The sequence below is a fragment of the Miniopterus natalensis genome, chromosome 10 (genome assembly GCF_054644295.1).
Source record: "Miniopterus natalensis isolate mMinNat1 chromosome 10, mMinNat1.hap1, whole genome shotgun sequence".
Taxonomy (NCBI): Eukaryota; Metazoa; Chordata; class Mammalia; order Chiroptera; family Miniopteridae; genus Miniopterus; species Miniopterus natalensis.
Genome location: NC_142090.1, coordinates 12,298,313 through 12,311,388, shown reverse-complemented (window position 1 = coordinate 12,311,388; position 13,076 = coordinate 12,298,313). Strand labels below are relative to the sequence as shown.

At 43.2% G+C, this 13,076-nt stretch overlaps 1 protein-coding gene across 7 annotated transcripts in view; it reads left to right on the top strand.

Annotated features, from left to right (window-relative positions):
* CALD1 (caldesmon 1) overlaps positions 1-13,076 on the top strand; it is a 192,908-nt gene that overhangs the window by 154,562 nt on the left and 25,270 nt on the right. For 6 of the 7 annotated variants that reach the window (XM_016222193.2, XM_016222177.2, XM_016222161.2 and 3 more), the window contains 2 exons: positions 4,780-4,926; positions 8,293-8,689. In XM_016222193.2, the coding sequence (XP_016077679.2) occupies positions 4,780-4,926; positions 8,293-8,689 (544 nt within the window). Of the gene's footprint in view, positions 1-4,779; positions 4,927-8,292; positions 9,299-10,541; positions 10,620-13,076 lie in introns of all 7 variants that reach the window. The other variant, XM_087821009.1, reaches the window with a different exon arrangement.

Here is a 13,076-nt window from a genome sequence, read left to right as displayed (position 1 = left end):
TATCCTGTTACTTGACTAGACTGAGGCTGTCGCACCCTCGTGGCAGAGACTTCCACGCCTCTGGTGCAAAAGCCACAGCATTCCAAGAGTTTTCCCTTCGTGCAGGTCTGTTTTTTCTTATAATGTAACACCAGGGCCTTCCAGTGGTGGGCCCGGGGATGGAAGAAAAGCCAGTTCTCTCTACTTTGTTCATACCACTGCCACAGTCAAATAACATCATGTCATTATTATGGACTTTTGAGGTTGTTTAACACTTATTCACACACTCCCCCCCCCTACACACACACACCCCATTTCTCGTTCTTTCCCCAAATATTTGATGGGCCCCTTTGCTCTGCATTGAGAGCAAATATGTTTAAGTGCAATGGTCTGTAAGATGAAGCACTGGCCCGTGCAGTAAGGCCCATCACACCCTTCTCCAAGTGTTCACGCCAAAGGATAAGCCAAGGCAGCTACCAAAAACAGAGCGTAATACTCCGTACTGACCCTGCTCACACCCAGCATGGGTGGGGCATCGTGGATTCTGGTCAACAGAACTGGTTTTTTTAAATAGAGAGGTACTTTACGTATCATTTGGGGTTACCTGTGGTTCTTTTTAATAAAATGCATGCGACTAAAACGCTAATAAACATGGTCTAATCTTTCCCAGATGACTCAGAGGACGTTGGGGTCCCACACTGCTCTGAATCATCTGGGAACATGGGCTGTCTTCGTAGTGGAGAGCACCAGTAGACTGGCTAATGCGCGTCTGCTGGAGTTTCTCAGAAGGAACGAATGGATTGTTATGCTTTTATTACAATCCAGTGGGTGGTTAGGTATGATTTTTACTAGTCAGCAGCCTTTCAAATACGTCTTCATCTGGTGTGTGGGAAGTTAGAAATGTTAACGTTTTGTCTCTAAGTGGAGCATAAAGCAGAGGGTGTTGTGCTGGCATTTGGAGGTATTAAGGGTGCTATGCACTCGTCCATCTTTTTACATAAATTCTGCTTATGGTGAAATTAGCAGTCACATACATGGCTGGTTTGCGTACCTTTCTGAAGTCCACCTGTATCAAAAGCCTTTCCAGTGAGCACACTTTTCAACTCAGAAATTCTAACTTCTGAGAATTTTTCCTAGGTAAGTAATTGAACGAGTGGCAAAAGTATCACTATAATGATGTCCTTTGCAGCATTGTTTATAAGAACATAAATTTGGAAAAATCTTAACTGTCCATCAGTAGAAAATGGGTTAAATAGGTTATAGTACATCCATACAATTACTGTGTACATCTATTCTTAAAATACCGTGTTGCCATGAAATTTATATTTTACTAATAGGTTAGAAAAATAGTCATAAATAAGGTAAATTTTTAAAAAACTGTTTATAAGATTATATATATATATATATATATATATATATATATATATATATATATATATATAAAACATAATCCCACTTTGTTAAAAATAAAACATCTGTGATACATGGGGAAATGTCTGGTAGGATGCATGAAATACTAATCATCTTTATATCTGAGTGGTATCATTAGGGAGCCAATTTTTCCTTTGTCTTTTATACATTTTGTATTGTCTGGTTTAAGAAAATAAGTGTGTGTTACTTTTAGAATCATAAAAAAAATGAACAATTACATTTTTTTAATTTTGAAAGAAAAAGTGTAAACCCGTGATAGTTATTTGAAAGGCAGCTTGCTGTGGGAAAGACCTTAAAGCAGAAAGCTACCTGGCTTTCATGCTGAGGACTAATGTAGGAAGTCTCACCTTTGCAGAATTTCCACACATATCAAGCCATTTGGCATGGACACAACTTCACTTACAAGGTCAACTGATGTGTTATTGAGCCAGCAACAGGGCAGGTTATGATTCAAAATACCATGAAGTCATTTGGGCTCTTTTTTGTTTTTGATTTTTGAAAATAATCTTAATATGAGTATTCATTAGTAGTAATAAAAGACCCTTAAAAATCTAGTCCTGCTAATTTTGTATCCCAGGCAAGGGACTACCGATGGAGAGTGATTGACTATAAACTTTAAGCTCTCCCAAGTGAGAAGAGTTAGAGGAGAGTGGGGGTTTTCTGGCTGTTCGGGCCACTCCTCCAGTGAGAAATCTAAGATGAAGAAAGGTCAAGTATGACTTGGTCTCAGTGGCAAATCAAGTTTGTGTCAGAGCTGAAAGCCAACAACATCCAGCCGCAAAGCACATTGGTAGGTGGGAGGAAGACAGCAACATCTCAAATTGTTCAGGCATAGTGAGAAATTAAGGGCTAAAAATGAAATTCCATTCAGGAAGGGGGTATAGTTATGTGTGTAGCATAGGATGTCCCATATGGAGCTTTTATGGGTCTTGCTTGTCTTGGAAAAGGAAGGCCCCAGTAATAGCCAAGACCTTGTGGCTGATCCAGAGATGTAGAAGAACATATTAAGACTTTGTGTTTGATTAGCTTGGGAAGCAGTCATTAAGGACCCTGCTGTGGTTAAAGCTGTCTACTGAGAAATAAGCCAAAGGAATGTTAGGCCAAGAATCTGAAGATTGAAGCCAAACCACTGGGAAGCTCTTCTGACTGCAAACTACAATGTGATTGAATTAGAAGGGAACATTCGAATCATGTCATGCTGTCCCCTCAAGTTCAACGAGTCTGAAATTGAACTCATCTTTCCTCATAAAGCAGCTCCTTGACTGCACTTTGCTGAGAGCAATAAAACACTATGCTGTAGATGCCTTACCATAACATCCGTGATTTCATTTGACTCTCACACACTTACAGACAAGGAAACTTAACTCAGGTTAATCAAAGGCTGCCAGCTAGTAAGAGGTCAGGTCTAGAAACCAGGTTTTCTGAATACTAACCTAGACATCTTTCAACTACATCACACTGCCCTTCTTGCCACATTTGTGGAAATAATCTAATCAGTGACATGTTATTTATATTGGAATTCTAGTATTGCAGGCTAGCAGATTTTAGTGAATATGAAGTCAGATTTTTCTAACGTGTATAGAACAGATCAACCAACCTTAGAGATTGTTCATTTCATTGTTTATAAGCAACCTAGGTTAAAAAAAATCATAGTGTTTGTATCGTTGAAGTCAAAAGATAGCGCCAGGCCTATGCCTAAACATGCCTGGCTTGTACATGCCACCACCACTCTCAGTCATTAGGTTCATACTGTTGGTATGAATTGTATGGTTCTGCACACCTACAATTTATATTTTCATTATCTTTCATTTGCAAATTCTTTTAGCTTTGTTGTTATATAAGAATTATAAGCATGAAACTTTTGCATATCTGGGTATCTATTTGTAGATATGTAAGTAATATTGTAATAAAATCACTTTAACTCCCTAACGTAAAAAGCAGCCTGCTGCACAGGGCAGCTCCATCCCAACCTGTGGACCCACCAGGTCAGCTTGTCCCTAGGCCAGCACACCCATGTCTTCTTGGAACTGTGTATCTCCATACACATTACTCCTTCAAAAGTATCCAAATTGCCCTGGTCAGTCAGTGTGGCTGAAGGGTTAGGGCATCGGCCTGCACACCATTCCGGTGGCAGGTTCTATCCCCGGCCCCGGTCGGGGCAAGTTCGGGAGGCAACCAGTCAATGTGTCCCTCTCACATCGATGTCCCTCTCTCCCTCTCTCTCTCCTTCTCTTCCATTCTTTCTAAAAATCAATGGGAAAAATATCCTCGGGTGTGGATTAACAACAACAAAAGGTATCCCAGTTAACCACGCAGGCCATGTCCTCTTGAGCTCCGGTTCTTTACTGGGGAACATATCTAACACGGTGATATTGATTGTATAATTTCCCTAATTAGGCATTTGCTTCCGCTGAAACTATGAAAGCAAAATAAGACACATGTAAGTGAAGCCCTTGGTGCCTCTTCCAGCTGCCCTAGCCCTTAAGTTTCTACCTAAATATACACGTGTGGGCTACCACGATGTGCCCGGCATGTGTGGGCCACTAAAGCACATTTTAGAACAAAAGAGGACCCTTAGAAGGAGCTGCACTGACTTTGAAGCCTCCTATCAGTTATCACCTCCCTCCTGTGAAAAGGAACTAAAAGGAAGAAATAAAATCCAAGCAGAGGTAGATATCCTGCTCTCGATTTGGGCTTTTTAATGCCCAAGTCCTGGTTTGGGAACTTAAACTGATTCTTTTCTGACCCTATGACTATCTACATAAATAATGAGTGTAGCATGCTGAATCTTTTTAATAAGTGTTTTGACTCTTTTTTAGTTCAGTGCTTTGGATTTCTGCTTCTAAATCTTACATGCTAGTCATCTGCTTAATAAAGAAATCTAAAGGTGCTAACACAATCGTTTGTGTGGGTTTTTAAATTTAAGCTGTTTATTTGATCATTGCAAATTATCTCCTATAGATATAGGACTAGTGCTTTTCAGATACGTAAAAGTTTGAAAATAGAGATTGGGTCTCTAAACTTAAGGAACGGCACCATCCTTCTACTTTATTTATTTTTTTAAACTATGTCTATTGATTTTAGAGAGAGGAAGGGAGAGAGAGAGAGAAACATCAATGATGAGAGGTCATTGATCGGCTGCCTCCTGCACGGCCCCGACTGGGGATCAAACCTGCAACCTGGGCACGTGCCCTGATTGGGACTCAAACCCCGATCTCCTGGCCCATGTTCAACCTCTGAGCCACACCGGCCAGGCCACAGCCATCCTTTTAAAACTCCATGGCTCACGACTCGGGGCCGATCCTACCAAGAGTCCGGTGGAGGTGGCTGGCAGCGGGCGCGCTCAGAGGTGGCTTTGTGACGTTGCAGGATCGCCTACCAGAGGAACGACGACGATGAGGAAGAGGCCGCAAGGGAGCGGCGCCGGCGAGCCCGGCAGGAGAGGCTGCGGCAGAAGCAGGAGGAAGAGGCCCTGGGGCAGGGGACCGACCAGGTGGAGGCTCACGCCCAGAACAGGTGCGTCCCCTTCGGGATGGAGAATTCCTCAGTTGCTTCTTAGGCTGTCTGATGAATGGAGTGTGTTGGGCAAAGCATTCCCCTCTCGGCCCAACTCAACTGCTTCCAGTCTATCTAATTTGTCTAATTATTTCATGGCCAGTTTAGGCAACTAATCACATTGAAGAGTCAAACTGATGTCGACATTAGGACACCACTGCTCCTTTCTCTCCCCCCACCTCACCCCCCAAAGTACCCCAATTGGATTATTTTATTTTATTTTATAATCTAGTAATTTGTATTTACTCAATATGGTAGGTTATAGCTTTAAATAAGGGGAACTGTTTACATTCATTCTTTAGGCTGTTGATCTCTGTTTTGAACTAAAGATTTATTAATTTAATAGTCCTCTGTGCCTACCAGTAGCAAATAATACTTCAATTTTAAAAGGAGTCATGAATTGCAAATGTCTTATTTTTCCTGATATACAGCCTGAATATCCTGTGATCACTGCAATATTCAGCAAGGCGCAGAATCCTGTTTAATTTAATGTAGTTATTCAAACACGTTTTTCCTATACATGCCCTGGTAGAAATGAGGAAAGTTGAGAGCACTTAAGAGATTCAATTTCTTCAAAAAGGGCTTTTACAGGTTCACACATACAAGGTCACACATACAAGGTGACACAGTCCATTATGCTAATGGTTAGTGTAGGTCATTTATATGCCCCCAAGGTATAGAAAAGATGGGGATATTTGGACGAAAAAGTTCATATTAATGTATAACTATGGGCTGATTAAATATAATGAAACCACCATATAAGATCTTGTATGCGGTTTTGGTTTTAGTTTGTTTTATTTTGTGTGTGTTGGGAGGGCACTGTTGATACTTTCTTTAACTCAATCTAGCTAGAAAATTCTGAACCAAAAGAGTTCTGGCCTCTTTGAACCAAATTTGAGTGGGTACACAGAACGGTTCTGAAGGCAGTCTTGAAAATGTTGGCAGGCAGGATGAATTCAATAAGGAAACTTACTGCTTAGGTGGAGAAATAGAGACCATGCCTCTTGGTCAGCAGCTCCTCATTATATAGCAAAGGGGTTGTAGGTATTTTCTCTGGGGTTCACTACTCAGCTTTGAATCTGAACTTGCCTTTCACCAACTGTATTTCTTCAGTTAAATAGAAATGAACATTCTACCTTTCTCTTAGGAACATTGTTGAATTTAAATGAAATAATAAAATGCACAGCACCTTACACACAGCAAGCACCTAATTGTAACTTATTAGAAGGGTGGCATCAGAGTCTTACCGAGCAGGGCTGCATAGTCATTCACTGCCTTTCCTACTTTCGAGCTGAGGGTGGAAGGGGCAAAGAGCTTAAAAACAGCAATTTGAGGCCTTGCCAGAATCTAGATTATGAGCGAAGGATCAACAATGGCTAAAAAACTTACTCATGGTCTGTAGTTTGTCTTTCTTTTCAAAATCTTGCTTCTACTTGAGTTTCTCTTCTTTTTTTACATTTTATTAATAACAGTTTTTTCATGCTGTTGATTGAATGCAAAATACTTCTTTTGTTCCAGTAAAGCATATTAAGAGCTGAGAACATGTGATTTACCTCTAAAATATAAACAACCCTAACTGGTACTTAACTACTGATGATCGCTGTCATGATTTATAAACAGGCAAAGAAAGGTTCGGTAGATTCTGTTGTATTCTTAACTCAAGAGTACATTCATCTGGCTAGCACTTTGGAATTTGGGGTACCTTTTAAAGCTTACTTTAATTCAGTTGATCCAAATGCCTATGTATATAGACTTTTTCCCTTAAATTCTAAACTATCCGTATTTGGGGGAAAATTTAATCCTTATATGTCTAATTCATGGAGACAGTGTCCTGTGGCAACAGCTAAGGCCAAGAAAGTCTAAAATCTAGCCTTTACTCTGCCATTTCTTGTTGTTAAATGTGAAATGTGTTTTTCCAAAATTAAGTGAACTTGAACTTCAAAGGAGCCAAGTTCGGTCTGAAATTTGATGGAGTTTCTAAACATTGCAAGACATATTCTTCCAATTCTGGCCACAGTTCCTGGTATCACATGACTGGCTGCTTCCTGCCAGCAGAGACCAACACCCCTGGCTCAGGCAGTGTCCAGCATCCTGCAGTAGTGAGTGAGGTGATGGACATGGTACAGTTTGATTTTTAGATAAACATTAAATTTAACTGTTCTCTGTCTACTGCAGAAAGAAGGGCAAGAGACCCTTTATTCATGGAAATCTTAAAGAGTGTAGGTGGTATATATACTAGTTAGGGTAATGTCAGCTGCTAAAACAATAAGCCCCCAAATTTTAGTAGTTTAATTCAATAATACATACCAGTCTAGTGTGGTTACTTCTGACCGGTAGGTAGAACTTGTCACCTACTTTCTTTCCTCTTGTGACTCTATCTAAATTCCTGGGGCTTTAGAGTCCTCTGATCTCGTCAGCAGACAGAGATAGAGAGGGTGGAGAAGGCACCTTTGCTTCTTAATTGTCTTGGTCTGGATACATCACTTCTGCTCACATTCAATTGGAAATTATTGGTCACATGGCTCTACTAGGTGCAAGTAAGAGGAGAAGGTAGAAAATAAAATCATTGACTGACAGTTACTTCCTGTTACTGTGGAAGAAGAGTATGAATGCGGCAGACAGTGGGGGTCATCAGTGTGAGTATAGCATTTCTATAATATACACTCCCTTCCTCTCAAAGTACTTTGTGTTCCACAAATCCAGCTCAAGAATTCTAGATGACTTGGTGACATGTGAAAATACTGTATGATACTAGAGGAATTCACTTATTGTTTCAGTTTAGTCCTGGTCTTAGTTTGAGGTCCCCAAGATGCAGTTCCTAAAACAAAGATTTCACCACAAGTCGTTTATTTGTAAAATGATCCCAGAAAACACCGGTAGTTGTGTGGAGAAGAGAGACAGGGAAGGGAAGGCAACCAAGTCAAGGTTTCATCACCAAGCAAGTGACCACTGTGGGGATCTGGAGCTTAACTCCCTGGAAAACTCTAAGATCCAGGGTGGCACAGGCACCTCAGAGTTATTCCACTCAAGAGGTGCGGGGAGAGGAGGTATTTACACACCAGCGCTCATCAATTTTTGTTTGAGGGCTGCTCCCGGGGGGCGGGGGGGGGTGTTAATATTCAAAGCAGTTCTGGCATGTAGAGTAGACTTCAGGTGCCAGAGAGAGACCAAGGGCACAGCCTTGCACACGCTGTCAGCGGAGGGGGGTGTATGTGGCATGGGCATGGTATTGCCAGCCTCTGTTGCAGTGCCAGTGGGGTCGGGGGATCCAGCTGACTGAATAACCAGCAGTGCGCTGTCTCTGGTGTTGTTGTTTCTGATGTGCAGTGTGCCCGACGAGGAGGGCAAGGCCACCACCATGAACACTCAGGTGGAGGGCGATGAAGAGGCCGCGCTCCTGGAGCGCCTGGCTCGGCGGGAGGAGAGACGCCAAAAGCGCCTTCAGGAAGCCCTGGAGCGGCAGAAGGAGCTGGACCCCACAGTGACAGATGCCGGCGTGTCGCTGCCCAGCGGGAGAATGGGGAACGACACAGCAGAAAACGAAAACACCGAGAAGGAGGAAAAGCTCGAACGTCGCCAGGAAAGATACGCGATGGAGGAGACTGAAACGGTGCCCAAGGCCTGCCAGAAGAACGCCCGGAGGGATGCCGAAGACAGAAATGAAGAGGCCCGAGAAAAAGACGAAGCAGAGAAGCCAAAGCGAGGGAGCGTCAAGGAAAATCAGGTAGAGGCGATGGGAGAAGAGAGCACAGCCGAAACTCAAGAAGAAACCCTGGGGACGTCTTTGAAAAATGGGCAGATGGGTGCCGAGGAGCCTGAAAGAGAGGCGGAGAGGGAGCGAGGTTCCGATGAGATGACCCGTGATGAGAAGGTGGAGGAGGGAGAGAGGGAAGGGGCCCAGGCAGAGAGCGTCAGGTTGGAAGCAGAAGAAAGGGACAGGGTTAACGCTGAGCAAGACCTAAAGGTAGCTGAGGAGGAGGCAAGGCTTGAGGCCGAAAGAAAAGCAGCCGCACAGGAGAGAGAAAGGAGGGAGGTGGAGGAGAGAGAAAGGAGGGAGGCGGAGGAGAGGGAAAGGAGGGAGGCGGAGGAGAGGGAAAGGGTTATGGAGGAAGAGCGCAGAGCAGCAGAGGAGAGGCAGAGGGCAAAGGCAACGGAGGAAATGAAAGCTAAGACAGAAGAGCAAACCCGAAGAAAGCAGCTAGAAGAGGAAAGCCGGGAAGGGCAAGAGCAAAAGGCCAAAGGGGAAAAGACAGAGGAGAAGACAGAAGGGAAGTGGGTCAATGAAAGGAAAGGACATGAAGATAATCAGCAGGCAGCTGTCCAAAGGAAACAGGTACAGTAAACATTTTGCGCCACGTGTGTGATGCCTGCGACTTGTGAGAAATGTAATGCACATCAAATTTGGGGCCGAGGCCGCATTCCTGTAGCCCACATGCTTGGTCATTTGGCAAGCCGTTCGTGTTTTTTTAGGCCATAGCAATCGGCAAGCATGAAGCAATCGATTGATGGAGAAATAGTCCATCAACCAAATTTACTGAGACAACCAGAGAGAAATGTATTGCTCTGGGCTTGCTTGTTATGAGCACCAGAAAAATGAATGAACCCGAAGATGGTGACTGTGGTGGTGCTGTGCTGACTTGTGATTCTGCACCTGCATCTAAACTCATTCCTTTGCGCACCTTTACCTCTCTCCATAGGTCTACATGAGGCAAGAGCATCTTAACTCCTCACCTTACTCATGGGTTTGGCATTTAATAAAAAATTATAAATGTTGGGGTGGGAAACTGACAAAAAAGAATCATGGTCAGAAATAGCATCTTAAGAAGGCAAATATAAAACCCTCAAAATAAACTGGTAATAAAGGAGAGAAAGAAGCCAGTTTGGACCTTTTATTAAAAAAAAAATGTCAAAACCATGATTGGCATCATGTAGACCTGAGCTTAATGTAAACTTGCAGAAAGCCGGTTATCCGGGTGGCATCAGTTTATAACTGACTGGTCATTAAAAGCACACATTTTGTTGCTTTTACCATCTGAATGATACACATAAATTGACATAACCTGAGGAAGGGTGGAAATTGAGGAGAGGAGTGTGGGCTACAAAAGATTGTTTTTCTGTCTGCAAGGCTACATTAAAGCGCTGTGCTTAACCACTACCTGCTTGCATGCTCCACCTTCCAGAAAGAGCTCTCTGTCACTAAGTGTGCATTGCCTGAAGTTGTCTTTGCACCCCTGCTTGTTACAAGGGGCTCATGAACACAGCTACAATTGAGAGGATCAGGAACAAAACGCACCAAACCACACACGAGATTTGTAAACACGTCCGAGGAGCACCACATCCCCGCTAGATATCAACGAGCACAAGGGCAGGCACATGGGAAAAACACTGGGGGTGGGAAGCAAATGCCCCAGGCTGCTGTGTACAACCACTGGCACAGGGGGAAATGTGAGCACTGACACGGCAAGAGAAAAGGCGGCCTGAGCCACATGCCGAGTGACCTGAGCACCTTCTCACTCCAGTCAGCTAGAAGGGGCTTCTTTTAAATGAGTGACCTCACCATTCTTGACAATGAAAAGGGAGAAGAGAAGGGGGCTACAGTGCAACTTAAAAGAGAAAAGTCCCAAGAAGACAAGCCTGCCTTCAAAAGAGAAGAGGTAAATATCACTGGGAAGCAACCCAGTTAATCCTAAAGCAGCAGAAAGAGCAGAGCGCTCCATGGCATTTCAGGCCTGACCATCTCAAAATGATGACCTCGAATGTTTTTCAAGCCATGACTCATGACTTATCGAACGGCAGAATCAACATAGAGCATCTCAAAGGTAGTTAAATGTGTCCATCGGCATTTTTAAAAATGAATTAGAATAGAAAATGTCAGAGGGCACTGTAGGCAGTAAGTGCTGCATTGGGACCTAAATTGTCTGTCTTACTGTAGGTCACAGTCAAAGCTTGAAAAACACTCCTGTGATCAGTCTTCCCCGCTTCCCTGTTCTGCTAAGTGCTAGTTTTTTTTCCTTGAGCTATCCTACTTTCATTTCCATCGTGAAATTATTTCCAACTGGCTTCGTTTAATGATTTAACTTCTCAAAGGAAAAACGCCCCCCCACATCTCAGTAGAAAATTTGATGAACGGATGAGATTTGGTTTTTCAAAAAACACTTTGGCGAAGTGTTCTGCATTGCATTTCTGAGGCACACACAGGCGCTGGTGCCAGGGTGTTTGACGGTAGGTAAGTAACCGATAGGTGGTCCAGAGGCCGCTGCAGAGACAATGTCTGGAACTGATGACCCTGAAATGCCAGTCAGAAAGCCTGACTCTGTTGTAACCACTGTGCTTGTGTTAGCTCCAAGTAATCCAAAAAAATGTGACGGTGCCTAATCAGTTCAAAGTACGTGAACATGGTAAAATGAAACTATGAAAAATGAAAGGGTTGAATTACTTTGCCCGTGGACGGATGTGCATTTATTGCGCACCAACTCAGATGGGGTCTTGCTGCATTGCTCTACCCGTTGTAGGTAGAAACAGAAAACAGAAACAGAAAAAAAATCCAAAATTAGAAAGTAGATAACCAGATTAAATAAGGGTTATTTTCTTAAGCTTTTTAAATAAGATTCACCTAAAAAGTGAAAAGCCCTAGTTCCTGTTATGTTTATTTTGTTTAAGATGTATGTCCCTTCGTGTTTCTAATGGAACTCGTGGTGGTTTGGGGGTGAAAATTGTGAACTCTGCCCACTTAGAGGCAGGAGAAAGCTTACATGCTAATAACTGGACAAGCGGATCTGGCCCAAGTGAGGCAGCTAAGGAAATGGTTGAACGTGTGGGAAAACACTGTTCTCACTTTGTAGCAGAAGAACACAAGCTCAGGGACAAAAAAATGAAAGTTACCTCGGAACTAAACTCAAGCAGAAACATCCCACGTGGGTTCGTCTCTAGAGCTAGCGTTTCGTGGTGAATTCTTTACAGAGAGAAGAGGGCGTGAAATCTCAGCTTAGTGATCCCATTTATGTTGGGGAGGGGGCGCTGAAAAAGCACTGTTTGGATCCTGTACTTCAAATTTAACTCACGTCACTGAGATGTGATTGGTTTCCAGTGACCAGAGCATTCTGCGTCTATGCGCTGTGTCCAGAGCTGGAAAGAGCTCGTGGCAGCCACCCAAGTCCTCCCTCTGCCTCTTTCCAGATAAGGCCCCCACTCGATGGCCCTGGTAGAGTGACTTCAGAGCCTCCTCTCTCCCACTTTGCCCTGCAGCACATTCCAGTGTCCCAAAACTTTGGACTCTTTTTTTATTCGAGGCCAGATTAGCTCCTCTGCACAGGCTTAAAAAAAAAATAAAAATCTGCCATTCCTGTTTTAACATTGGGCACATAAATTGCTAGCTGAATGACCAGGTTTCCCCTCTCCAGCTAGCTGTGTGGCTGCTTTACGTAGACCACTTTAAATCATATTTTACATGACTTAGCCCTTCTTTTTTTTTAATTTCCTTTTTGTTAAAAATATTAAAAACTCCTTTTCTTTCAAGGAGCAATGTGAGACCAGTCAACCACAAGTAAACACAAACATCACGAACGCCTTCGTAGAGAAAACATTTCCAGGAGTAGCTCCAATACCTTACAAAACACCTTCTTTCTCCCACTGCGGTTGAACTCTTTTTCTTTTTAATGTAGGAAACGTTTCATTTGTTGTGACAACGGATCGCAGATGATCACCAACCTTGAAACTTACTGTAGCTTTTTATTTCTCCTCTCCAACCATAAAATGTCTCCTTTTAGTTCTTTAGCCTAAAAGTCTCCCCCACGCCCCTCTCCCACCTCTAACAGAAAAGCAGCTTCCAGGGGAGTTGTTCATAGAGGGTTGAAACTGACATTCAAGCATCTAGTCCAAGTCTCCCCAATGCTGGTGTGCATGCGAGTCACAGGGCATCTCAGGAAACGCAAAACCTGACTGACTCAGCGGCTCTGGGGTGGAGTCTGAGCTTTCTGGTGAGGCCTGTGTTGTCCGTGGAGACCAAACTTTCAGTAGCAGGGACATTCATGTGATATATATTGGACCCAAAGAAGTAGCTGAGGCTTCTGAGTCTAACAAAAGTACATTAAACCTACTCTGGAAAAAAAGGT